General features: G+C 50.9%; 2 protein-coding genes across 3 annotated transcripts; one reads left to right on the top strand and one right to left on the bottom strand.

Annotated features, from left to right (window-relative positions):
* The first annotated feature begins 73 nt into the window (after window positions 1–73).
* Window positions 74–6,683, top strand: LOC141933352 (protein-arginine deiminase type-1-like). Of its 2 annotated transcripts, none has more exons than XM_074847943.1 (16): window positions 74–369; window positions 1,828–2,008; window positions 2,079–2,151; window positions 2,234–2,295; window positions 2,393–2,510; window positions 2,601–2,726; window positions 3,007–3,185; window positions 3,265–3,368; window positions 3,440–3,551; window positions 3,636–3,743; window positions 3,946–4,094; window positions 4,236–4,380; window positions 4,461–4,554; window positions 4,864–4,943; window positions 6,101–6,229; window positions 6,320–6,683. In XM_074847943.1, exons 1-16 carry the CDS (start codon window positions 278–280, stop codon window positions 6,551–6,553), a joined length of 1,986 nt encoding a protein of 661 aa, XP_074704044.1. In that variant the 5' UTR covers window positions 74–277; the 3' UTR covers window positions 6,554–6,683. The 2 variants fall into 2 exon arrangements, with proteins under 2 accessions (XP_074704044.1, XP_074704045.1); XM_074847944.1 differs by lacking the exon at window positions 74–369 and adding an exon at window positions 1,149–1,238.
* Window positions 6,684–8,136: 1,453 nt separating this feature from the next.
* RCC2 (regulator of chromosome condensation 2) lies at window positions 8,137–22,716 on the bottom strand. The gene is made up of 14 exons (XM_074847962.1): window positions 22,554–22,716; window positions 19,987–20,124; window positions 19,718–19,938; window positions 17,332–17,425; window positions 15,033–15,176; window positions 14,788–14,919; window positions 14,598–14,686; window positions 14,179–14,293; window positions 13,768–13,934; window positions 10,828–11,008; window positions 10,621–10,726; window positions 10,423–10,495; window positions 10,212–10,289; window positions 8,137–9,666 (listed from the first exon to the last, which is right to left on the bottom strand). The coding sequence occupies exons 2-14, from the start codon at window positions 20,117–20,119 to the stop codon at window positions 9,562–9,564; spliced, it is 1,638 nt and encodes a 545-aa protein (XP_074704063.1). The 5' UTR covers window positions 20,120–20,124; window positions 22,554–22,716; the 3' UTR covers window positions 8,137–9,561.
* Window positions 22,717–27,250: the final 4,534 nt, after the last annotated feature.

The raw sequence follows: 27,250 nt of genomic DNA, 5'->3' as shown, positions 1-27,250 counted from the left end.
TCTTTGTGCTAAGAGAGGAAAAAAAACCCACCCCTGAGCTTCTTAAAAAGAAAATAAAAACCCTCGTGGGTGTCTTGGGGTGCTTTTTCCCCCCCGCACTGATTCATGCTCCATTGCTGGGAAGCATGGCCGGGCACCTCGCACACCCAGCCCAGAGGCTGGGAGCCCGGAGGTGGGATTAAGCTGGGCTCTGGTTAATCCCCTCCCAGCAGCCAGGCTTTATAAATCCCTTCGTGCCACCCATCAGCACCCAAGGGTGCCGCAGGGGCCCGCCGGCATGGCCCAGCAGCGCCGTGTCCAGCTCTCCACCCAGCGTCCCACCAGCACCGTCTGTGTGCTGGGCACCGAACTCTCCCTGGATGTCTGCGGGTAAGCAGCCACGACGCTGGGGGGAAAAAAATAAAATCTGGGTCTTTTTGTTTGTTTTCTGACTTTATTCCATTAATCAAGCTGAAAAAAATAGCTCCGGGTGGGGTGGGGTGGGGGTGATGCTGCTGCTTGGGGTGGATTTCTCAGGGGAGGTCAAGTCCCGGGAGGAAGGGGATGCTCCAAATCACGATGTGGTGGCCCCTTGAAGGGGGATTTGTAGTTTTTGGGGTGCAAAAAGCCCCCCCAGAAGCTTTAAGCGATGCCCCAGGCTGAGTTTCACATCCCTGCCAGAGGCTGCTGCATCCTCCTGCAAAATGGAATATTTCCCTGTTTCGGAGGAATGCGGAGAGTGAAACCACCGGGGCGTCACCTCCGGGCACCGGGTGTTTTATCTGCCTGGTTGGCCCCAGCCCAAGTTCAAGTGTTTTTTAGCAGCAGGTTTTGCTTTTTGCTTCCTTAAAGCCCAGCTCAAGCAGCAACTCAGGGTTTTATTTTCCTTAATGCATCCAAATTCACTGCTGACAGCACCCCATCCTCTCCCACTAGCCCCAGGGTGGGTTTTTCCCCTCCACCCTGGACACGGATCGGTGTGGATCCGTGCTTCCCTCCTCGCGGGTCAGGATTTGTGCTCCTTGGCCCATCGCCCGTGGCCTCTTGCACCGGGGCGGAGCGCCGCGAGCTGCAGCCTGCCCAACTGTTGCAGCTTTGCTTCGCTCTTAAGGGGCTGCAGCTGGTCAGGGCTGGCGCTGCTGTGGGGTGAAATGCGAATATTTGGGAGGCCCCGTGTCAAAAAAAAAAAACCCTCAAAGAGCTCCAAGGTTTTACTGCGATGGAAAAATGCAGGATTTGTTGCGATCGCATTTTACGGGGTTTGTTGTATTTTGCAGGCTTTGTTGCAAGTGAATATCGCAAGATTTGGGGCACGTTGCAGGGTTTATTGGCATTAATATTGCGGGGTTTATTGCCATTTCATATTGCAGGACTCGCTGCATTTTGCATCGACGTGCCTGAATATTGCCAGATTTTGCGCATATCGCGGGGTTTGTCGCAATTAATATCGTGGGATTGGTTGCCGTTGCCTTTTGCAGGATTTGTTGCCTCTGGTGGGATTTGTTGTAATCACCTTTTGCGGGATTTGTTGTAATCGCATTTTGTAGGATTTGTTGCCTATTGAAGGATTTGACGCACGGTGCAGGATTCCGGGCGTTCTGCAGGACCGGTTGCAGCTGAGCTTTGCGGGATTTGTTGCGTGTTGAAGGTTTTATTGCAGCTGCACGGGGCGGGACGCGTTGCAATCGCATTTCGCAGGACTTGCTGCAATTGCACATTGCAGGATTCCTCGGATATTGCAAAATTCCTCGCACGGGGCAGGATTTTCATCCCCTAGAGGCTGCGCACTGTATTATTCCAGCAATACCCCCACCTGGGGCTCTCACCGGACTTTCCTCCCCTCCCCAGATCTGCACCCAAAGACGCCATCGCCTTCCACGTGCAGGGGACGCCGGGCGTGAAGCTCTACGTGGTGCACGAGACGCAGAGCGTCAAGTTGCCCTCCAGCGTGGGCCGCTGGCCCCTGGCTGCCGGCGCCGAGGTGCTGCTGGCCATGGATGCTCTCAGCAAGGACGTGGGTGATGAAAAGGTGGGTGCTGGCCTGCCGGCGGGATCCGGCCCTTCTTTGCGCGGTGACGAGCACCCGCTCCTTGTTGCAGGTCAGGATTTCTTATTTCAGGGAGGCTGGCGGGGTGCCCGTGGGCAGAGCCATGCTGTACCTCACCTGTGTGGGTAAGTGGCAGGGGGGGAACCCCCAAACTGTGGCACCCGTGGGGATGTCCCCCCCCCTCCACCAGCATCCCTCTCCCTGCAGAGGTCTCACTGGATGCCGACGCTACCCGCAGCGGGGCCGTGAGCAGGACGCTGCTGGATAAGGTAGAAAGGGTGGGAGCCCCCCGGGACCACCGTGGAATGGGGGTGGGGTGATGGCTGACACTCCCAGCCCCACTTCGGTGTCCCCACCCCCCACTAGACGACATGGACATGGGGTCCCGATGGCCACGGGGCCATCCTGCTGGTGAACTGCGACCGCGACGATCCCAAAGCCGAGACGCCGGATAACCGCGACACCGCCATCCGCTCCTATGCCGGTACCGGCACATCCCATACAAGAAACCCCCGTTTTCCTATTTTTTTTTTCCCCCCAATTTTCCCTTTCTTACACCCCTTTTCCACCCCAGACCTGAAGGACATGTCGCAGATGGTGCTGCGGACCCGAGGTCCCCGCACCATCTTCACCGGCCACCGCCTCGTCCTCCACGTGGACTTTGGTGACGCTGATAAAGTTGGTGTTTTCTACGGCGGCAGTGAGTGCCCGATGCCGGGGTTTGGGGGGGGAAAAGACACCCCAAATTATTGCGGTTCAAGCCAAATGCTTGCAGCAAAGCGGGTACCACTTCTGCAGCATCCCACCTACATCCTATGGTGGGGTTTTATCTGACGCACCGAGTGATTTTGCTCCCCCCGTGCGTGCTCCACGGGGTCGAATACGCCTTTTTTGCAAGGTTTTAGCAAAAAAATAGAGCTGAAACGCTGCGGGAAAGGGGTCAGCTGTTTAAGGGGGTTGCACGGCGCTTGTACCCACAGACAGCATCGCGCTGGAGGAGTACAAACACGTGCTGGGGGGCTCGAAGCTGGCCTACACTGTCAAACCCAGCCGGCATCAGGAGGAGAGCGTCTTCTATGTGGAGGGACTCGCCTTCCCCGACGTTGGCTTTTCAGGGCTGGTGGCTTTCCACATCACGCTGCTGGAGAGCCCTGAGAAGGTACTGGCCACTGTGGGGGGTTGGGGTGAGCCATAAGAGGGGGGAGCAGAGCCCAAACACTGTCCCCCTCCCACCCCAGGGTTTGCTGGAGACTCCGATATTCACTGACACGGTGGTTTTCCGCGTGGCTCCGTGGATCATGACCCCCAACACAGCAGCACCGCTGGAGGTCTTTGTCTGCAGGTGGGTGCTGGGTGGGCGGCCGCATCCTGCCCGGTGCTGGATCAGCTCCCATATCCCATTTTTCTCCCCAGCGTGGATGACAACGAGGATTTCGTGGCAGCCGTGGGTGCCGTGGCCGAGAAAGCCAAGTGTCCGCTCACCGTCTGCCCGCTGCTGGAGAACCGCCAGGACCGATGGATCCAGGTGGGTGCAGGATGATGCCCAGCCCCATCCTTGCTGCAGCAGCTCCAGGGGGGCTCCCCCTCATCTTCTCCATCCCTTCTCCAGGACGAGGTTGAATTTGGCTACGTGCAAGCCCCCCACAAGACCTTCCCTGTTGTCTTCGACTCGCCCCGCGACCGGGGGCTGAAGGATTTCCCTGTCAAGAGCATCCTGGTACCCAACCCCTTCCTCCTCCCTCCCCCAGCAAGGCGTAAAGCTTTACAAACCCATAAAAAAAATAGAATACATCTATTTTTTTCTTGCATTTTTTGGGAAGGGAAGAGCCAGCACAGAGGGTGATTTGGGTGCGCTGCACTTCTAGGTGCTTAAGGCTTTTTTTTTTTTAACCATTATCACCTTTTTTTTCCCCATCCAGGGCCCTGATTTTGGTTACGTGGCCCGGCAAGCGCCGGAGGGTGCTTCCAGCCTTGATTCCTTCGGTAATTTGGAGGTGAGCCCCCCCGTGACGGTGCGGGGCAAGGAGTACCCCTTGGGCCGCATCCTGATCGGCAGCAGCTTCCCCAGGTGAGATGCAGGATGGAGGGGTCAGAGCACTGAAAAAAAAAACTCCAAAAAAGGATTTTTATGCACCATTTGAGGTTGGTTGCAAGCAGAGCATCACCTCGGGCACCCTAAAATGGCAGCCCTCCCCTTGTGCCCCCCCAGATTCGGCGGCCGGAGGATGGCAAAAGCCGTCAAGGATTTTCTGGTCGCCCAACAAGTGCAGGCGCCGGTGGAGCTATTTTCGGACTGGCTCCAGGTCGGCCACGTAGATGAGTTTCTCAGCTTTGTCCCTGCGCCTGATCGGAAGGTAACGAGTCCAAGGGAGGGAAAAAAGTGGGGTGAAACCTTTACACTCCCCCCCTAAATCATCCCTTCCTCCCTCCCCAGGGTTTTCGGCTGCTCCTGGCCAGCCCCAGCGCTTGCTACCAGCTCCTGAAGGAGAAGCAAGAGGAGGGGTTTGGAGAGGCAGCAATGTTCGAGGGTAGGGGGGGGGGATGAAAAATGGGGCTCAATGGGTTCATTTTCCCTTTTTCCTGCAAAATGCAATGGGGCGGGTAAATGCACAACACCCCAAAACCCAGCTAATGGCTGGAAAGCGTTGCCTGCAGAAAGGATGGGAGGTAGAATTAAGCAGAATTAATTAAAAAATTAATTAAAAAATTTGATTTCCTGGGTTGGGATGGAGCTCACTGCCCGTGACCCCTGAAATGGGGGAGCTCCTGGCTCAGACCTGGCAGTCTCGTCCCACACGTGCTGGGGGAAGACTTCCTGCGGGTTATCTGTGCTGCAGGACTGGAGGGGGTGCCCAAGCCCACGATAAATGAGATTCTGGCTAACGAAGGCCTCCGGAAGTTCAATAATTATGTCCAGGTGAGGAAGGGGAGCAGGGGGCTCCTTTCCAGCCCTCCCTGTCCTTCCATTCCTCCAACCCTCTGTCCAGTCATCCATCCATCCACCCGTCCCTTTGTCCCTCTGTCTGTCCACCCACCCATCCCTCCATCTGTCCACCCATCCCTCTGTCCCTCCATCTCTTCACCCATTCCACCCTCTGTCCACCCGTGTCCACCCATCCCTCTCTCCATCTCTGTGTCCATCCCTTCCTCCCTTCATCCCTTTCCATCTGTGTCCATCCACCCATCCCTCTGTCCATCAACCCCTCCCTCCATCCCTATGTCCCTCCCTCCATCCATTTGTCCATCTCTGTCCACCCACCCATCCCTCTATCCATCCCTCCATCCCTTTGCTGCTCTGTCCCTCCATCCCTCCACCCATTCCACCCTCTGTCCATCCCTGTGTCCCTTCATCCTGCTTTCCATCCATCTCCATGTCCATCCTTGTGTCCATTCACCCATCCCTGTCCACTCCTGTGTCCACCCATCCCTCTGTCCATCCATGTCCATCCACCCATCCCTCTGTCCATCTCTGTGTCCATCCCTCCCTCCCTCCATCCCTTTCTGTGTCCATCCACCCCTCCCTCCATCCCTGTGTCCATCCACCCAATCCTCTGTTCATCTGTGTCCCTCTCTCCTTCCCTCCTTCCCTCTTTCCATCTGTGTCCATCCACCAATCCCTCTGTCCATCTCTGTGTCCATCCCTCCCTCCCTCCATCCCTTTCCGTGTCCATCCACCCATCCCTCTGTCCATCCACCCCTCCCTCCATCCCTGTGTCCCTCCACCCAATCCTCTGTCCATCTCTGTGTCCCTCCCTCCCTCTTTCCATCTGTGCTCATCCACCCATCCCTCCCTCTGCCCCTCTGTCCATCCCCGCATCCCTCCCTCCATCCCCATGTCCATCCACCCCTCCCTCTGTCCCTTTGTCCATCCCTCTGTCCCTCCATCTGCCCACTCATCCCTTTGTCCCTGTCCCCCCACCCATCCCTCTGTCTACCCCTCCTTCTGTCCATCCTTCCATTCCCCCATCCATCCATCCCTCTGCCCCTCCAATCACCCATCCCTCCCCCCACTCCTCCCTCTGTCCCTCCATCCCCCCGTACCCCCACTGACACCTCTCCCCCTGCTCCCACCAGAGCTGCATCAGCTGGAACAGGGACATCCTGAAGCGGGCGCTGGGGCTGGCCGAGCCGGACATCCTCGACATCCCCCAGCTCTTCCGCGGCGACGTGGCTGCCGGCGCCGAAGCCTTCTTCCCCGACATGGTAACGCTCAGCATCCTCCCCCAGCCCCGACCCCCTGGGGCGTGAGTTTGAGGTGGGATTTGCACCCTCACCAGCACCCCTGTGCTGCAGGTGAACATGCTGGTGCTGGGCAGGCACCTGGGCATCCCCAAGCCCTTCGGACCACTGGTGGGTGGGCAGTGCTGCCTGGAGCAGCGGGTGCGGGCGCTGCTGGAGCCCCTGGGCCTCACCTGCACCTTCATCGACGACTATTTCTCCTACCACATCCTCTCCGGGGAGGTCCACTGCGGCACCAACGTCCGGCGCAAGCCCTTCGCCTTCAAATGGTGGCACATGGTGCCCTGAAGCGGCTCCAGCACCGAACGTTCCTCCTCCCCACATCCCTCTCCCCATCCCTGCAAAGTGCCTTCAGCGGTGGCGGCCGTCGGCCTTTGAAATAAAAACGGGCTGCAGGTTTTTCCTGGCCTCCCCTCTTGCTGGGTGCAAGGTTTGTTTTAAACGGGAAGATGCTTTTTTCATCCCTGGGTGACACTTTGTGGTGTCCGGTACACGGGTATTGCTCTGCCAGCACCGCGATTCAAATTAAAATGGTTAAAGGGGGCGAGGAAAAAAGGGGTGAGTGGGGTTGTATAATCCTCCCGTCGCGCTGCACCTGCAAACCCACCGCCCGTGCGCGCGGAAAAGCGAGCGAGCGTGTCCCCGAGGGCAGGTGCGTGTACAAAAACCCACGTGCGTGCACAAAAATCCATGTGTGTGCACAAAATCGTGCACGGCCATGCAAAAAAAAAGCACAAACCCACAGCTGCGTGCGTGGAAATACTCCTAAATGTATGTAGTGCCGCGGGTTTGCACCCTGCCGCCAAATAGTAACGGGAAATGGGGGGGTGTTTGGGGATGGAGGGTGCTGGCGGCAGCAGGATGGTGCCCTCTCATGGCTGTGGAGTGGCTTTTGGGGATGCTGGGCGGGCAGCAGGGGGAGGGAAAAGCATCCCCTGCACATGGCCCTTTGGTTAAATTCATTAAATTTAAATTCATTAAATTTAAATTAAAAAATTAAAAATTAAAATTTAAAAATTATTGAATGGAAAATTAAAATTAAAAATTAAATTAAAAATTAAAATATTAAATAAATGGAAAATTTAAAAATAATTTAAAAATTAAAAAATAATAAAAAATACGGGTTACAATTTAAAAGTTAAATTAAAAATAAAAATATTAAATAAATGGAAAATTTAAAAATAATTTAAAAATTTAAAAATAATAAAAAATACGGGTTACAATTTAAAAGTTAAATTAAAAATAAAAATATTAAATAAATGGAAAATTTAAAAATAATTAAAAAATTAAAAAATAATAAAAAATACGGGTTACAATTTAAAAGTTAAATTAAAAATAAAAATATTAAATAAATGGAAAATTTAAAAATAATTAAAAAATTAAAAAATAATAAAAAATACGGGTTACAATTTAAAAGTTAAATTAAAAATAAAAATATTAAATAAATGGAAAATTTAAAAATAATTTAAAAATAATAAAAAATACAGGTTACAATTTAAGAATTAAATTAAAAATAAAAATATTAAATAAATGAAAAATTTAAAAATAATTTAAAAATAATAAAAAATACGGGTTACAATTTAAAAATTAAATTAAAAATAAAAATATTAAATAAATGGAAAATTTAAAAATAATTTTAAAATAATAAAAAATACGGGTTACAATTTAAAAGTTAAATTAAAAATAAAAAATCAAATAAATGGAAAATTTAAAAATAATTTAAAAAGTAAAAGATAATAAAAAATACGGGTTACAATTTAAAAATTAAATTGAAAATTAAAATATTAAATTAATAAATGAAAAATTTAAAAATAATTAAAAAATAATTAAAAAAAAATAGGGGTGGATAAAGCAAGCGGAGCAAAGGGGGGTTACACAATGACGTTGTTTATTTAAACATTTACTCCAAGAAATATAAAAAAAACCAAACCATGAAGAAGACAATTACAGCACTAACCCAGGACCCTCTCTGCTAAAGGACGAGTTGTTCCCAGATCCTCGTGGTTTTGGATTATTTTCTTCCTCGAGCCTCCTCCTTCCCTTGCCCGCAGCCGGCACGTGGCAGCCGAGGTGGGAGAAGTTTAATCAGGCTAAAAAGATTTTGCTGGCGGGCAGGATGAACCAAAATGATGCTTTTTTTAAAGGGTAAAAGTGGGGTTTTGGTGCTTTTTCCACCCCGTTTTATTGGGGCTGCAGCATCTGCTCATACCACAACCCCAAAAAAACTAGTATTGCTAAAAAAGCGGAATATTTGATTTTTCCGCCCAGCTGCTCTCCCTGTCCTGGATATTTTATTTCTAACACACCCCCAAAAAACCCCAAAATAATTTTTTTTTTTTTTTTTTTTTACTGCAAAACTCCCCAAATGGGTGCGAACGTGGCAACCGCCGCCCCCCCCCAAGCACCCAGCGCGACCCCTCGGGGGGAGCGGAAAGGACTTACAAAAAACTATTAAAAATTCAGAATAAGCCCTACAAATTCAAAAATAAAAATTAAAAAAAAAAAAAAAAAAAAAAAAAGTCACCCTTGGGTTGCGTGGAGGCAGAGCTGGGCTCTGCTCAAAAAGGCACCTCGTTTCTCCAGCACAGTGCACAGCGTTGTAGGAGGGACTTTGGGCTGATACCAGGCAGAAATAATTAATAATAATTAAAACAAAATGAAGAATAATTCCAAGAAAAAGCTTACGTGATGCTTTAGGGCTCCCCTCTTCATACCTGAGATCTCCCTGGGGTGGGCGAGGGCTGGGATAGCGGGGAGGGGAGCCCCAAAATGATGCTGGGGAGGGGTTTGGCCCTTGGGGGATGTGGGATAACATCCACATCCTGAATCCGGCTGGGAAAAGGGATGCTGGAGGAGGGGGGGGGGGGGGGGGGGAACCCCCAAAACCACAGCACCCAAAATGGGGGGTATTTGGGAAAAATGCCAAAAAAAATTGGAATATTGGGGGAAAAGAGGCGTTTTTGCAGCTGCTCTTCAGGTCCCCAAATTTACCCCCCCGAGCCTGCAGCTGGCGGGGGGGTATTTGTGGCTGGGAAAAGGGGAAATAATAAAAAGTGATGCAGAAAAATACAAATAAAATTAAAATAATTAAAAAAATAACCCCCAAAAAACAAGCCTGGATGTGCCAAAAGATCCTGCTACGGTTGGGAACTCAAAAAAGCCGGGGGTGGGGGGGTGGGAGGAAATAAAACCCCCCCCAAGGCTTTGGAAATGGGAGAACAGGTAGTTAAAACCACGGCTGGCTTGGAAAAGCGGGGTTTTGGGGGGTCCTGGCGGTGGGGGGGGGGGGGGGTCCCTCAGATGGTGCGGGGGTTGTACTCGGGCAGCTTGCGGAGCTTCTCCTTTTCGGCGTCGGTCTCGTCGCGGGCGATCACCAGCGAGTGGGCGTAGCCCATGGCCACCTGGGAGGAGGGCAGAGGGGGGAAACTGAGGCACGGGGCCACGTGCCGCATCCCCGCTGCTTTTTTCCCCCCACCTACTGTTATCCAGGACCACGTTTCGCATCCCATGGGTGTGATGAGTTGTGTACAGCCTCAGCTGCTAAATCTATGTAAGGGGGGGGGACTCCCACGTGCCTTCCCTCCAGCATCCCATGGGTGTGATGAGTTGTGTACAGCCTCAGCTGATAAATCTATGTAAGGGGGGGGGAACCCCATGCGCCCTCCCTCCAGCATCCCATGGGTGTGATGAGTTGTGTACGGCCTCAGTTGCTAAATCTATTTATGGGGGGGGGACTCCCACGTGCCTTCCCTTCAGCATCCCACAGGTGTGATGAGTTGTGCCCAGCCTCAGTCACTATATTTATTTAAAGGGGGGGGGGGCACACAGCCTTCCTCTGGCATCCCATGGGTGTGATAAGTTGCGTACGGCATCAGCTGCTGTATTTATTTAAGGGGGGGTCCACGCACCCTCCCTCCAGCCTCCTCCAGCATGTTCCCCCACTCACCTGCTCCGTGTAGATCCCATCCAGGGTCTTCACCTCCTGGGCGGCCGTCGAGGATTTGGGCTTGTGGTCCCCGTAGCCCTGCCAAGTGCATCCCATGGAGAGGGGGGAAAATCAGTGGGGTGGGGTGGGAAGCAACCAGTCCCTCCTGCTAGTGGCTGGGGGGGATTTTGGGGTGTCAAGGGGTTGGGGATCCCTGGTAAATCCTTCTTACCAGTTCCCCGAAGGTGGGCGAGGGACCCCAGCTGATGGTGCTCTCATCTGCTGCCACGATGATGCTGCTCTTCCTGCAGCAGGGTGCAAGGCAGAGTGACCCCATGCCCCCCCCCCAACCACCCTGCAGGTGGCTGCACCCCAAAAAAACAGGAAATTGGGGTGGGTTGTGGGTGGGGGGGGCAGAGCTTGGACTTACCCACAGGCCAGGCTGCGGATTTTCCAGCCGCAGAGGTCCTGCACAGCTTTGGGGTACATGGTGGACTCCCGGGAGGTGTTGGTGGCACCCCAAAAAAACAAGCCGCCTGCAAACCCCGACATCACCCGTCAAGCTACGGCACGCCCCAAACATCCCCAAAACACCCCGAATAACGATGGATTTGCTTCAAAAAGCCAAAATCCCAACCTGTCTCGCTGACGGCGAAGGAGCACGTGTAGCCGGCGTAGATCTGCGCCGCCCCGCGCCCCGGGAAGTCGAAGAGCTTGACCAGCCGAGGCACCATCTCGTCCTTCTGCTCGGCGTGGCCCAGCCGCCCGTAACCCCCAAACCCCCAGGAGAAAACGCGCTTCTGCGAGTCCAGGACGAGCTGGGGGCCAAGAAACGTCCCCCCGCAACCATGAGCGGCTGAGACCTGACCAGCTCGGTGCAGGGAAAGCCGCAGCGGCCACAATAAACGGCGATTGCCCTGTGCATTGCAAATGCTAAATGCACCCTGCAAATATTTATCCTTAATTCCACCCTGCAAATCTTTAGCCTTAAACGCACCCTGCAAATATTTATCCTTAAACGTACGCTGCAAACCTCAATCCTTAAATGCAGCTGCAAATATTTAGCCTTAAATGCACACTCCAAGGACTTATCCTTAAACACACACTGCAAATATTTATCCCGATACGCACGCTGCAGATCTCTATCCATAAATAGATGCTCCAAGGATTCATCCTTACATGCACAAATCCTGCCCATAAATGCACGCTGCAAATCTCTACACTTAAATGCACACTGCAAAACTTTTATCCTTAAATGCGGGCGGCAAATATTTATCCCTATACACATCCTGCAAATTTTGATACTTAAAAAGCCCCTGAACATCTTTAACCTTACACGCACCCTGCAAACCTCTGTTCTTACACGCAGGCTGCGAGTATTTATCTTTACATGCACACTGCAAATCTCTACGCTTAAATGCAGGCTGTAAAACTTCATCCTTAAATACAGGCTGCAAATCTCGACCCCTAAATGCAGGCTGCAAATTTTTACACATGCTGCAAATTTTGATATTTAAAAAGCCCCTGACCATCTTTATCCTTACACGCACCCTGCAAACCTCTGTTCTTAAATGCACCCTGCAAGTATTTATCTTTACCTGCACACTGCAAGCATTTATCTTTACACGCAGGCTGCAAGTATTTATTAACACGCACGCTGCAAGTATTTATCCTTCTATGCACAGGTACAAATCTCTACACTTAAATGCACAATGCAAAACTTTTATCCTTAAATGCAGGCTGCAAATATTTATCCCTATACACATCCTGCAAATTTTGATACTTAAAAAGCCCCTGAACATCTTTAACCTTACACACACCCTGCAAACCTCTGTTCTTAAATGCACCCTGCAAGTATTTATCTTTACATGCACACTGCAAATCCTGCCCATAAATGCACGCTGCAAAACTTTATCCTTAAATGCAGGCTGCAAATATTTATCCCTATACACATCCTGCAAATTTTGATACTTAAAAAGCCCCCAAACATCTTTATCCTTACACACACCCTGAAAATCTCTGTTCTTAAACGCAGGCTGCGAGTATTTAATCCTTCTATGCACACTGCAAATCTCTACACTTAAATCCGGACTGCAAATATTTATCCCTATACACATGCTGCAAATTTTGATATTTAAAAAGCCCCTGAACATCTTTAACCTTACACGCACCCTGCAAACCTCTGTTCTTAAACGCAGGCTGTGAGTATTTATCTTCACATGCAGGCTGCAAGTATTTATTAACATGCACACTGCAAGTATTTATCCTTCTATGCACACTGCAAATCTCTACACTTAAATGCACGGTGGAAAACTTTTATCCTTAAATGAGGGCTGCAAATATTTATCCTTATACAAATGCTGGAAATTTTGATACTTAAAAAGCCCCTGAACATCTTTATCCTTACACGCACGCTGCAAACCTCTGTTCTTACACGCACCCTGCAAGTATTTATCTTTACATGCAGGCTGCAAGTATTTATCCTTCTATGCACACTGCAAATCCTGCCCATAAATGCACACTGCAAAATTCTATCCTTAAATGCAGGCTGCAAATATTTATCCCTATACACATGCTGCAAATTTTGATATTTAAAAAGCCCCTGAACATCTTTAACCTTACACACACCCTGCAAACCTCTGTTCTTAAATGCACCCTGCAAGTATTTATCTTTACCTGCACACTGCAAGTATTTATCCTTCTATGCACACTGCAAATCCTACCCATAAATGCACACTGCAAAATTTTATCCTTAAATGAGGGCTGCAAATATTTATCCCTATACACATGCTGCAAATTTTGATACTTAAAAAGCCCCTGAACATCTTTAACCTTACACGCACCCTGCAAACCTCTGTTCTTACACGCAGGCTGCAAGTATTTATCCATCTATGCACACTGCAAATCCTGCCCATAAATGCACACTGCAAATATTTATCCCTACACACATGCTGCAAATTTTGATATTTAAAAAGCCCCTGAACATCTTTAACCTTACACACACCCTGCAAACCTCTGTTCTTACACGCAGGCTGCAAGTATTTATCCTTCTATGCACACTGCAAATCCTGCCCATAAATGCACACTGCAAAACTTTATCCTTAAATGCAGGCTGCAAATATTTATCCCTATACACATGCTGCAAATTTTGATATTTAAAAAGCCCCTGAACATCTTTAACCTTACAGGCCCCTGCAAACCTCTGTTCTTAAAGGCACCCTGCAAGTATTTATCTTTACCTGCACACTGCAAGCATTTATCTTTACACGCAGGCTGCAAGTATTTATCTTTACATGCAGGCTGCAAGTATTTATCCATCTATGCACACTGCAAATCTCTACCCATAAATGCACACTGCAAAACTTTTATCCTTAAATGCAGGCTGCAAATCTCAACCCTTAAATGCAGGCTGCAACTATTTACCCTCACACACAAGCTGCAAATTTTGCTATCTAACTGCACCCTGAAGATCTTTACCCCCACACCCACCCTGCAAATGTCTAGCCTTCCACGCACGCTGCCAGTCTTTATCCTCAAATCCTCCTGCGAGCGTTTACCCTGCACCCCTCCCGCGTACCGTGTGGTTGGCCCCGCATGCCACGTCCCGCACCACCACGTTGGGGACGGGCAGGATCTGCCCATCTTTGGTCTTCTCGATGAAGATGGCCACGCGGCGCGGCACCAGCTCGCAGTCGTACTCTATCCGCTGCGCCCGGGCGATGAATTTCCCATCCGAATTATGCCCTGTGGACAAGCCCCGGGATGAAAACGGGGTGTTCCCCCCGCCCTGCACCCCACCATTTCCGAGCCAGCTGCAGAAATCCCCCCTCCTCTCGCAAACCCCGCAGCTCCCACCCCGCTCTTTTTGCTGGAGGTAAAGGGATGTTTTGGTTGCCCAGATGGGGAAACTGAGGCAGGGAACTTTTCCCCTCCCCCAACCCTGTAACAGCTCAAAATTTTAGCAAATCACCCCAAAACAGCACCGTACCCAGCTGCCCGTACTCAGGGCACCCAAAGGAGTAGAGGTTTCCTTTGCAATCCATGATCATGCTGAATTCAGCCCCGCAGGCCAGCTTGGTGATGGGCTGCCCGTTGTACATGATCTGCAGGAGAAGCAGAAAAAGGCATTAAAAAAACCCAAACAACCCCAACACAAGAAAAAAGGGAAAAAGCTGAATTTTCCAAGGGAAACCACAAAATCCTCAAATTTGGGGTTTTATTTCAAATTCCTCTTTGCATTTGTTTGCACCAAAGCTGCAAATAAAGCAGCACCCCTAAGAGGGATGCTCTTGCATCCTCAAGAGGTTTGGGCTCTGCTAGGGATTTTTTTTTCCATAGGAAAACCCCAACTCTGCTGGGTTTTCACCCAAAAAGCATGAGGGGAAGCACGGAAAGGCGCGGCGATACCTGTGTAGGGCTGGGTACGGCGTCTGTCTGGTTCCCCAACCCCAGCTGCCCCATTTTATTCTCGCCGAAGGCAAACACCGAGCCACTCTCTGCAATGCAAAAAAAAAAAACCCAAACGAGTGGTGTTTTAGGGTAAAATGAGGTCTTTTGAGACAATTTGCCCAAAAAAGTGAGTTTTTCCCCGCAATACCTGTAAGTGCCAGGGTGTGGTTCCGGCCGCAGGCTGCCAGCACGATGGCTTCACCCCCCAACACCTCGATGAGCTTCGGGGCTTCCACCCGCTTCGTGTCCCCGTGGCCCAGTTGCCCTTTTTCGTTGCGACCTAGCCAAAAATCGCGATTTTTTTGGCAGCAAAACGCGAGGATGAAGCCTCCTGGCATCACACCGGGATTTTTTTTTTTTTTTTTTTTGGGGTGCCCCCCCCTCGCTGCTCACCCCAACTCCAGAGCTTGCCCTCGGCGGTGATGAGCAGGCTGTGCGCAGCGCAGGGTCCCGACACCACGCTCCGCACCTGAATACCTGAGAGACACCCGTACCTGTGCGGCCCCCACAAGTTCTGGCCCAGATTCCGATATGCAACTGTATTAACAACAAAAAGGAGAAAAAAAAAAAAAAGTTAATTAAATAGAAACGCATAAAAAATAAGCAGAAAAAATTAACTGAATAAAACGCATAAAAAGGAAGCAGCGTGGTTATTTTGCTTTGCAGGAGCTCCAGCGCACCCCAAGTTCTGGCCCAGACTATCCCATACAACTGTAAAAAAACCCTCAAAAAATATTAATTAATGAAAATAATAATTAAATATACACGCGTAAAAAATAAGCAGAAAAAAACCCTGAATATAAATGGATAAAAAGGAAGCAGCGTGGTTATTTTGCTTTGCGGGAGCTCCAGCGCACCCCAAGTTCTGGCCCAGATTGTCCTATACAACTGTAAAAAAACCCTCAAATATATTAATTAATAAAAATAATAATTAAATCTACACGCATAAAAAATAAGCAGAAAAAAACCTGAATATAAATGGATAAAAAGGAAGCAGCGTGGTTATTTTGCATTACGGGAGCTCCAGCGCACCCCAAGTTCTGGCCCAGACTATCCTATACAACTGTAAAAAAAACCCCTCAAAAAATATTAATTAATGAAAATAATAATTAAATATACACGCGTAAAAAATAAGCAGAAAAAAACCCTGAATATAAATGGATAAAAAGGAAGCAGCGTGGTTATTTTGCTTTGCGGGAGCTCCAGCGCACCCCAAGTTCTGGCCCAGATTGTCCTATGCAACTGTAAAAAAACCCTCAAATATATTAATTAATAAAAATAATAATTAAATCTACACGCATAAAAAATAAGCAGAAAAAACCCTGAATATAAATGCATAAAAAGGAAGCAGCGTGGTTATTTTGCTTTGCAGGAGCTCCAGCGCACCCCAAGTTCTGGCCCAGACTATCCCATACAACTGTAAAAAAACCCTCAAAAAATATTAATTAATAAAAATAATAATTAAATCTACACGCGTAAAAACAACTGGATATAAATGCATAAAACATAAGCAGCAACGTTGTTTTGCTTTGCAGGAGATCCAGAGCACCCCAGGTTCTGGCCCAGGCTACAATATACAACTTTAACTGCCCCCCAAACTAATAAAGAAATAAAAATTTAATTAAATATAAATGCAGAAAAAAAATAATTGAATATAAATGCATAAAAAGGAAGCAGCGCAGTTATTTTGCTTTGTAGGAGACTCAGCATACCCCAAGTTCTGGCCCAGATCATGCCATGCAACTGTAAAAAAAAAAAACCCTTCAAAAATACTAAGTAATAAAAATAGTAATTAACTATAAATGCATAAAAATAAGCAGAAAATTTAATGGAATATAAATGCATAAAAAAATAAGCAGTGTGGTTATTTTGCTTCGCAGGAGACTCAGTGCACCCCAAGTTCTGGATCAGATTACAACATGCAACTGTAAAAAAAAAAACCACCTCCAAAAATATTAATTAATAAAAACATTAATTAATAAAAATTAAATATACGTGCATAAAAATAACTGAATATAAACGCATAAAATGTAAGCAGCCCCGCTGTTTTGCTTTGCAGGAGCTCCAGCGCACCCCAAGTTCTGGCCCAAGAGTACACTATGCAACTGTAACTGCCTCCCAAATTAATAAATAAATAACAATTAATTAAATATAAATGCATAAAAAATAAGCAGAAAACAATTAATTGACTATAAATGCATAATAAGGAAGCAGCGTGGTTATTTTGCTTTGCGGAAGATCGAGCGCACCCACAAGTTCTGGCCCAGGCTCTAACATGCAACTGTAACTCCCCCGCCCAATTAATTAATTAAGGAAAATAATTAAATGTAAACGCATAAAAATAAGCAGAAAAAAAGAATGAAATATAAATGCATACAAAATAAGCAGCGTGTTTATTTTGCTTTGCAGGAGACTCAGTGCACCCCAAGTTCTGGCCCTGATTACAATATTCAACTATAAAAAAACAACCCCCAAAATATTAATAAAAAATTAATTAAATGCATAAAAATAAGCAGAAAAAAATAATGAAATATAAATGCATAAAAAATAAGCAGCGTGGTTATTTTGCTTTGCAGGAAATCCAGCACGCCCCAGGTTCTGGCCCAGATTATGCTATGCAATTGTAAAAAAACCCCTCAAAAAATATTAATTAATTAAAATATCAATTAATATGACTATCAATTGCCCCCACCTTGCTGCTTAGGCACTTCTTTGCGGCCGATCAGGTCCCAGTTGGTGGCTCCGAAGATGAGGAGCTGCCCCCGGCACCGGGAACCCTCCAGCTTCTGCGGGGAGCCGACACCGTCAGGGGGACATTGGGGACATGGGGGACGTGGGGGACATCGGGGACACAGGGGACACTGGGGACATTGGGGACATGGGGGACGTGGGGGACACTGGGGACATCAGGGACATGGGGGACACTGGGGACGTGGGGGACATCGGGGACATGGGGGACATCGGGGACACTGGGGATGTGGGGGACACGGGGGACATCGGGGATGTGGGGGACATCGGGGGACATTAGGGACATTAGGGACACAGGGGACATTGGGGACATCAGGGACACAGGGGATGTGGGAGACATGGGGGACAGAGGGGACATCGGGGACAACAGGGACATCAGGGACACGGGGGACATCGGGGACACGGGGGACGTGGGGGGCATCAGGGACATGGGGTCATGGGGGATATGGGGACACGGGGATCATGGGGCACATGGGGACATGCGGGTCATGGGGGGCATTAGGGATGTGATGGATGTGGAGGACATCAGGGCTGTGGGGGACATCAGAGAAATGGGGGACACTGGGGACATGGGGGACATCAGGGACACAGGGGTCATGGGGACACAGGGGACACTGCGGACATGCGGGTCATAGGGGACATCAGGGCTGTGGGGGACATCAGAGACATGGGGGACATTGGGGATGTGGGGGACATCAGGGACACAGGGGACATGTGGGACATAGAGGACATGGGGGACATTGGGGATGTGGGGGACATCAGGGACACAGGGGACATTGGGGTCATGGGGGATATGGGGACATGGGGATCATGGGGAACACTGGGGACACAGGGGACATGTGGGTCATGGGGGACTTTAGGGATGTGATGGACATGGAGGACATCAGGGCTGTGGGGGACATCAAGAGACATGGGGGACACTGGAGATGTGGGGGACATCAGGGATACAGGGGACACTGGAGATGTGGGGGACATCAGGGACATGGGGGACATCAGAGACATGGGGGACACTGAAGATGTGGGGGACATCAGGGACATGGGGGACATCAGGGACACAGGGGACACTGGAGATGTGGGGGACATTGGGGACATCAGGGACATTGGAAATGTGGGGGACATGGGGGATGCTGGGGACGTGGGGGACATCAGGGACATGGGGGTCATGGGGTCAGGGGACACGGGACATGGGAGATGTGGGGGACACGGGGGACATCAGGGACATCGGTGACGGGGGGGGATGGGGGGACACGGGGGACGCAGGGGGGACATTCTGCAGTGTCACCCCACTGAGGAAGCCCCTGTGCCCCCCAAAAGGGCCCCGGAGCCAAGCAAGGCAAAGAAGGGTGGGAAAATGGTGGTGGGGGTGCTCTGGGCCCCCCCAAAATGCACCAGCGCTTGCAGGAAGTCGGGGGGGTGTCTGATACGGGGGGCAGGGGGGGTACAGGGTGGGGGTACACCCGAGGGGGGGCCTGGGACACGCAATGACGGGGTGCGCGGGGGGGCACTGGGGTGCAATGATGGGGTGTTGGGGGCACTAGTGGGGGGCATTAAGGGTACAATAAGGGGGGGCACTAAAGGGGTGCAATGAGAGGGTACGTTGGGGGGGATATGGGGGTGCAAGGAGGGATGTAACTGGGGGTACGCTGGGGGTCACGATGTGGGGGTGTAAGAGGGGTGAAGTATGGAGGTGCAGTGGGGGGGCACATTGGGGGTGCAACGGGGGGAGAGAGGGAGAGGCGCAATGTGGGGGGGCAAAGCCAGGGTGCATTGGGGGTGCAACTGGGGTCCATTGGGGGTGCGGGTGGGGGGTGCATTGGGGGGTTCAAGGAGGGGTGCGGGGGGGTTCATTGGGGGTGCAATGGGGGGTTCATTAGGGGGTTCATTGGGGGGGTGCAATGGGGGGGCTCATTGGGGGTGCAATGGGGGGTTCAATGGGGGGTGCAATGGGGGGGTTCAAGGAGGGGTGCAGGGGGGTTCATTGGGGGGGCTCATTGGGGGTGCAATGGGGGGTTCAATGGGGGGTTCAAGGAGGGGTACAATGGGGGGGTTCATTGGGGGGTTCAAGGAGGGGTGCAGGGGGGTTCATTGGGGGGGTGCAATGGGGGGTTCACTGGGGGTTCAAGGAGGGGTGCAGGGGGGTTCATTGGGGGGGTGCAATGGGGGGGCTCATTGGGTGTTCAAGGAGGGGTGCAATGGGGGGTTCATTGGGTGTTCAAGGAGGGGTGCAATGGGGGGTTCATTGGGGGTTCAAGGAGGGGTACAATGGGGGGTTCATTGGGGGTTCACTGGGGGGGTGCAATGGGGGGGTGCCCTCCCGCCGCCCCACTCACGACGCGCTCCTTGCTGTGCTCGGGCTCGCAGATCACGACGCTCTGTCCCCTCGCCGCGCCTCCTCCTCCTCCTCCTCCTCCTCCTCCTCCTCCTCCACCGGCCCCTCCGCTCCCGGCCCCCCCGGGCCTGCCGGGCCGCCTCCCTCCGGGGCTGCCGTCCCGCGGCCGCCGCTCTCGAGGCGCTTCTTCATCGCTGCTCCCTCCGCTGCTCCCTCCTCCTCCTCCTCCTCCTCCACCTCCTCCTCCTCCTCCTCCTCCTCCGCCGCCGCGCTCGGGCCGCGGCCGCCGCCTCCCTCCGGCCGCCGCGGGGCCGGGCCGCCGCCTCCCCGCCGCCGCCGCCGCCGCCGCCCCGTTGCCCGGAGCCGCTTCCCAGGGCGGCCCCGCCGCTTTCCGCCGGGGCATGGCGCCTGGGGACAGCCACGCGCCGCCGTCACCCCCCCGCCAGCGGCCCGGCCCCCCCCCCCCACACCCCCGGGGGACACAAAAGCCCGGGGGGGGGGGGGCGGGGAGAGGGGAGCGCGGGGTGACCCCCCCCACCCCCCCCCCGGGCCTTGAGTGCACTTGGAGAAAGTTTAAAGGGGGGGGGGGGGGTGCATGGGGGGGCGATTTGCAAAGGGGGGGGTCATAAAAGTGGGGTGGCAAAGGGGGGTGCAAAGGGAAAACTTGTAAAGGGGGTGTGTGTAAAAGTGGGGGTGCAAAAGGAGGGGTAGGGGGGGTGTGCGAAAATCGGGGTGCAAAGGGGGGGTGCAAAGGGATGATTTGCAAAGGGAGGGGTACAAAAGGGGGGTGCAAGGGGGGTGTAAAAGTGGGGGTGCGAAAGTGGGGGCGCAAAGGGACGATTTGCAAAAGGGGGGTGGGTAAAAGTGGGGGTGCAAAGGGGGGTGCAAAGGGGCGATTTGCAAAGGGAGGGGTACAAAAGGGGGGTGCAAAGGGGGGTGTAAAAGTGGGGGTGCGAAAATGGGGGCGCAAAGGGACGATTTGCAAAAGGGGGGGTCGTAAAAGTGGGGTGGCAAAGGGAGGGGTAGAGAGGGGGGTGCGAAAATCGGGGTGCAAAGGGGGGGTGCAAAGGGATGATTTGCAAAGGGAGGGGTACAAAAGGGGGGTGCAAAGGGAGTGTAAAAGTGGGGGTGCAAAGGGAAAACTAGTAAAGGGGGGTACAAAAGGGGGGTGCAAAGGGGGGGCGTAAAAGTGGGGGTGCAAAGGGGGGGTAGAGAGGGGGGTGTAAAAGTGGGGGTGCAAAAATGGGGTTGCAAAGGGGGTGTGTGTAAAAGTGGGGGTGCAAAGGGACGATTTGCAAAGGGGGGTTCAAAAGGGGGGTGCAAAAGTGGGGGTGCAAAGGGAGGGGTAGAGAAGGGGGTTGTAAAAGTGGGGGTGCGAAAGTGGGGGCGCAAAGGGACGATTTGCAAAAGGGGGGGTCGTAAAAGTGGCGTGACAAAGGGGGGTGCAAAGGGAAAACTTGTAAAGGGGGGGTACAAAAGGGGGGTGCAAAGGGATGATTTGCAAAGGGGGGGTACAAAAGGGGGGTGCAAGGGGGGGTTGTAAAAGTGGGGGTGCAAAGGGAGGGGTAGAGAGGGGGGTGTAAAAGTGGGGGTGCAAAAATGGGGTTGCAAAGGGGGTGTGTGTAAAAGTGGGGGTGCAAAGGGACGATTTGCAAAGGGGGGGTTCAAAAGGGGGGTGCAAAAGGGGGGTGTAAAAGTGGGGGTGCAAAGGGAGGGGTAGAGAAGGGGGTTGTAAAAGTGGGGGTGCGAAAGTGGGGGCGCAAAGGGACGATTTGCAACGGGGGGGTCGTAAAAGTGAGGTTAAGGGGGGGTGCAAAGGGAGGGGTAGAGGGGGGTGCAAAAGTGGGGTTGCAAAGGGACAATTTGCAAAAGGGGGGGGTTGCAAAAGTGGGGGTGCAAAGGGGCGATTCGCAAAGGGACGATTTACAAGGGGGGGTGCAAAGGGGGCGGTTCGCGAAGGGGGGGCTGCAAGGGGGGGGGTGCACGGGGTGTTGCCAAGAGGGGGGTGCAAGGAGGAGGTTTGCGGAAGGGGGAGGCTGCGGGGGGGTTGGAAAGGGTCGGTTTGTGGGGGGTGCACAGGGGGTTACGAAAGGGGGGGTGGGGGGGGCACGGGGGGGCTACAAAGACTATTTGCAAAGGGGGGTTGGAAAGGGGCGATTCGCGGCGGGGGGTGCACGAGGGGGGGTGTAAAGGAGGTTTGGGGGGGGGGGTGCAAAGGGGGGGGGGTGCAAAGGGACGGTTCGCAAAGGGGGGGTTACGGAAGGGGAATCACAAACCGGGGGGGCTGCACGGCAAGAAACCGGCCCGGAGACAAAAAGCCCGCCCCGCCCCCCCCAAGGGGAAGTGGGGGGAGCTGCGCACCGGGGGGGTACCGGCTCCCCCCTCCTCCCACCCCCCCCCCCCCCCCTCCCCGCACCCCCACACCTGCTCTCGGGGGGGCCCCGCTTGTGCTCCTGCTGCCTCTGGCCTTTTTTATTTGCTTGTTTGTTGGGGGGGGGGCTTTTTTTTTTTCGGGGGGGGGGGGAATGATATTTGAGGGGGGGGCTGCAAAATAAATCCCAGCCCCCTGCGCGGCTGGGGCCGCCCCCCCGGCTCCATCCCTCTCCCTCCGTCTGCCCCCCCCCTTTTTTTTTTTTTTTTAATTTCCCCTTTATTATTGCTGGTGAACAATGGGATCTCTGTCTGGCCCCATTAAACCACGTGGATCCGCCTGCCTGCCTTTTTTTTTTTTTTTTTTTTTTTTAAAAGGCTTTTTAAGCCCCCCCCCATCCCCTTTCCCCTCCTCCTCCTCCCCCCAATTCCCTGCCCTCCCCCCCCCCTCCCCCCCAATTGCAAACCTGATTTTAGGGCGAAGGGTGCAGCATAAAGAAAGCAACAACTCGGGGCCTTTGCAATATTTTTGGTGGTGTTTCCTGTTGCAGAAAAAAGGAGGTAATTTTTTTTTTTTTTTTTTTTTTTCCCTTTCCTCCCTTAGCGCCCACCCACCAGATGCACTTAAAATGTAAATATGAGCCGCCAGAACAAATGCTACAATACAAAACAGAAACACATGTATGGGCAGGAAAGGGGGGGAAAAAAAAAAAAAAAAAAAAAAAAATCATCTTGCTTTGGAGAGGAAGAGGCTGCAAGTCCCGCTCTGCACACACAGCTCCATCTTTAGGACGGGAAGACTTGGGGAGGGTGAGAGCAAAGGGATTCCCCTTCTGCAGCAGCCAGGATGCACGCGCTCCCTTTCTTGCTGAGGGATTTATTTTTTTTGTAAAGGAAAATGCACAACTTATTGCAAAGAATAATTATTTTTTGCAAGAGCAAAAGGCACTCGCTCCCCTACTTGAAAAGGTTTGTTTTTTTTTTTTTTTTTCCCCAAGAAATAAATGCACATATCGCCTTTATTGCAAAGTGCTTTTTTTCTCAAAAAATCAATGCACATATTTCCTTTATCGCAAAGTTTTTTTTTTTTTCCCCAAGAAATAAACGCACATATTTCCTTTATTGCAAAGTGCTTTTTTTTCCTCAAAAAATAAATGCACATATCACCTTTATTGCAGTTTTTTCCCCCAAGAAATAAATGCACGTATTTCCTTTATTTCAAAGGTTTTGTTTTTTTTCCCAAGAAATCAATGCACATATCGCCTTTATCGCAAAGTGCTTTTTTTCCTCAAAAAATAAATGCACATATCGTCTTCATTGCAAAGTTTTTTTTTCCCAAGAAATAAATGCACATATTTCCTTTATTGCAGTTTTTTTCCCCAAGAAATAAATGCACATATTTCCTTTATTGCAAAGTGCTTTTTTTCCCTCAAAAAATAAATGCACATATCACCTTTATTGCAGTTTTTTTCCCCCAAGAAATAAATGCACGTATTTCCTTTATTGCAAAGGTTTGGTTTTTTTTCCCAAGAAATCAATGCACATATCGCCTTTATTGCAAAGTCTTTTTTCTCAAGAAATAAATGCACATATTTCCTTCATTGCAAAAGTTTGTTTTTTTTTTCCCAAAAAATAAATGCACATATCGCCTTTATTGCAGTTTTTTCCCCCAAGAACTAAATGCACATATTTCCTTTATTGCAAAGTTTTTTTTTTCCCCAAGAAATAAATGCACACATCATCTTCATTGCAAAGTTTTTTTTTTCCCCAATAAATAAATGCGCATATTTCCTTTATTGCAGTTTTTTTTCCCCAAGAAATAAACGCACACATCACCTTTATTGCAAAGTGTTTTTTTTTTTTTTTCCCCAAGAAATAAACGCACGTATCGCCTTCAGCGCGCAGAGTTTTTGCAAAGGAAAGGTGCGCTCCTCCTTCCTGCAAAGCAAGATTTTTGCGGGAGCAGACACGCTCCCCTTCTCGCAAAGTAAGTTTTATCCCAGAGGGAAGACGCGCTCCGTCTCAAAAAAAGAGATTTTTTTTTTTTTTTTTTTGCAGGAGGGGAAGACGCATGTGTTTGCTCCGACCCTCCTTAGAGGTTCTGCTGTCCCCGTGCTGTCCCGTCCAGGCACACCGGGATAGGATTCATGTGCCAGTTTTTGATGCATTTCCAATTTTTTCATGCATTTGCAATTTTTTGATGCATTTCCCATTTTTGATGCGTTTGCAATAAGTGATGCAATTCCAGCACGTGAGGCATTTGTGATGTGGGGACCTGAGCCCACGGGATGCTGGTGGGCAGAAAACAATGCAAAAAGCCAAACTTCTTGGCAAAACCTTGGCGTTATTTAAGAAAAATAACCTCCTTGGGGGGGTTAAACGGAACAAAAAAAATATGAATATAGGACTTACTGAATCACCCGCGAAGCATCTCGGCGCAGCGACCTCCCATCCTGCTAATGCGCCGGCTGGGTTTGGGAGATCAAAAGTTGGATGGAGAAAAATACGCCTGGGAAGGAGGGAAAGAGGCACCGCGGACCATCAGCACCCAAAAAAAAAAAAAAAAAAAAAAAAGCTGGTGCAACGCTGGGGTTTTAAAACCTTTTGCTGCGGAGGAATAATTTGGCGGTGACGATTCCCCTCGCTGCCGGGATGGGTTTCAGCGTGCAGCCCGAGCGCCCGGGCCAAATTCCCCTCCCATCTACCTGCTTGGCCCTGTAAATGGCAGGTTTTCCCTTAAAATTTGTGGTATTTTGGGGGGGAACGTTCTGCAGATTTTTACCCTAATTCTGGTAAAAATGAAAAATTAAAGCATTACTTCCAGGAGCTGGAGGGGGGGTGGGCTTGGTTTATTGAGGGATTTTCCATGATACCGATAGCAACGTGATGTAATTAAAATGCTGCCAGCACTGGAACGCAGCTGGTTGGCCCTAAAAATGTATTTTTTTCCCTCAAAACGCCCCCTGGGTTATCCAGGGTGGATGGGAAAATTTTGAGGCGATCTCGGCAGGTTGCGTCAGGCTGTGGGTTAAACTGGTTTTTCTTGGGATAAGGAAAAACTGGTCTTACCTGTTAATTCCTGAGGGCGTCTGGGATGGGGAGAGACTCACCTTGGATAACCTTGGCCTTGCTTGGCCTTCCCCAGTCCTGGATCTGGCCGTGGGGTTTGAATCCCCGGCTGATGATATTGGGGGATCCCTGGGGATGGGGATATTGGGGGGATCCCTTGGGATGGGGATATTTGGGGGATCACTGGGGATGGGGATATTTGAAGGATCCCTTGGGATGGGGATATTGGGGGGATCCCTGGGGATGGGGATATTGGGGGGATCCTTGGGGATGGGGATATTTGAAGGATCCCTGGGGATGAGGATATTTGGGGGATCCCTGGGGATGGGGATATTTGAAGGATCCCTTGGGATGGGGATATTGGGGGGATCCCTGGGGATGAGGATATTTGGGGGATCCCTGGGGATGGGGATATTGGAGGGATCCCTGGGGATGGGGATATTTGGGGGATCCCTTGGGATGGGGATATTTGGGGGATCACTGGGGATGGGGATATTTGAAGGATCCCTTGGGATGGGGATATTGGGGGGATCACTGGGGATGGGTATATTGGGGGGATCCCTTGGGATGGGGATATTTGGGGGATCCCTGGGGATGAGGATATTGGGAGGATCCCTGGGGATGGGGATATTGGGGGGATCCCTTGGGATGGGGATATTTGGGGGATCCCTGGGGATGAGGATATTGGAGGGATCCCTGGGGATGGGGATATTTGGGGGATCCTTGGGGATGAGGATATTGGGGGATCCCTGGGGATGGGGATATTTGAGGGATCCCTGGGGATGGGGATATTGGGGGGATCCCTGGGGATGAGGATATTTGAAGGATCCCTTGGGATGGGGATATTTGGGGGATCCCTGGGGATGGGGATATTGGGGGGATCCCTGGGGATGAGGATATTTGAAGGATCCCTGGGGATGGGGATATTTGGGGGATCCCTGGGGATGGGGATATTTGGGATGCACCCATAGCAATTGGAAAAAGGGGGTTTGCAGCAAGACCCTGTGCAAAAATCACCCTGTCCCTGGGAGCGGGCGGCTCTGGGTGCAGCGTGGGAATGGGTGCTGGGGGTATTTGCATGCCCTGCCTGCAGCGAGGGAGCAAAAAACCGGCTGGTGCATCCGGCAGGAGATTCGCTGCAATAAATGCAAGTTCCTTTTCATGCTCTTCGCAGCCCAGTTGCGCCGCCAGAGTTTTTAAGCGAGTTTATCCTCCAATACATTGAATTTTCCCAAGCATTTGGTGCAAGTGAGAGGGGAATTTAAGGTCTGGCTTGCCTCTGACCGGCGGGATGGAGTCTCAGGAGGGTTTTGCTGCCAAGAGCCCTGTTTTGCTGGGAATTGCATGGCCGGGAGATGCGGAAGAAGCAAAGGATGAGCTAAAAAAAAGCTTGCATGCTTGCAGTGGGCGGCTTTGTGCACCTCTGAGGGGTTTTTGGTCAGGATACCAGTGAGCAAAACCAGCCCAGCTGCTCACTATCGTCCTTGCATCATGCACCAAGAGGTCTGGCATCTTTGTCCGGGGTTTCTAGCAACGCCAAGACGCCATGGACAGCAGCTTTAGGTGCCTCCCTGCAAGGTCTTTTCCAAAAAAAAACCCCAAACCTGTGGAGAAGTTGGGACAGCTCTTGGAGGTGTCCCAAAGCCTTCCCCAGGAGGATGCCAGCAGAGGGCATCCCCGGGCCGGCTCCATCACCCCAGTTACATAGATGTGTATAAATATATAGATATTTTCACATGGAATGGTTGTATTTAGATAAACACCCTCCATACACATCACTTCTACCCCGTCTCACATAATATAAACAAATATACATAATATAAATAATTATACAGATATTTAAATTGCAAATATTTAAAGTTTTTTGAAAAAGTCTCCCTTCACGCCCATAAAAACAGGTTTATTGAGTTCCTGCTGCTTTACATATTGTAAAGCTTTATGGGGAGGGTGTAAATCTGCACAGGGAGGGGTTTTAATTTTTTTCCAGGGCAGGGTTTTGCTTGGGGTTTGCATTTTAAACCACGGTGTCGGTGGCTTTTGCAGGGGGTGGGGCAGGATGAGACCAGTTGGGCTCAATCAGCATCACTACGAGAGG

Source organism: Strix aluco, chromosome 22 (genome assembly GCF_031877795.1).
Source record: "Strix aluco isolate bStrAlu1 chromosome 22, bStrAlu1.hap1, whole genome shotgun sequence".
Classification (NCBI taxonomy): domain Eukaryota; kingdom Metazoa; phylum Chordata; class Aves; order Strigiformes; family Strigidae; genus Strix; species Strix aluco.
Note: the sequence above shows the minus strand (reverse complement) of the source record. Positions and strands in the feature narration are given on the sequence as shown.

Bases quoted from the DNA above. Each gene is read 5' to 3' on its own strand.
- LOC141933352 (XM_074847943.1), top strand. From the start codon at position 278: ATGGCCCAGCAGCGCCGTGTCCAGCTCTCCACCCAGCGTCCCACCAGC. The intron at 3,369-3,439 runs GTGGGTGCTGGG...TTTTCTCCCCAG, and splicing joins CTGGAGGTCTTTGTCTGCAG to CGTGGATGACAACGAGGATT. The intron at 4,095-4,235 runs GTGAGATGCAGG...GTGCCCCCCCAG, and splicing joins ATCGGCAGCAGCTTCCCCAG to ATTCGGCGGCCGGAGGATGG.
- RCC2 (XM_074847962.1), bottom strand. From the start codon at position 20,119: ATGCCCCGGCGGAAAGCGGCGGGGCCGCCCTGGGAAGCGGCTCCGGGC. The intron at 15,177-17,331 runs GTGGGGGCAATT...TTGTTAATACAG, and splicing joins AGAAGTGCCTAAGCAGCAAG to TTGCATATCGGAATCTGGGC. The intron at 14,920-15,032 runs GTGAGCAGCGAG...ATTTTTGGCTAG, and splicing joins GGGCAAGCTCTGGAGTTGGG to GTCGCAACGAAAAAGGGCAA.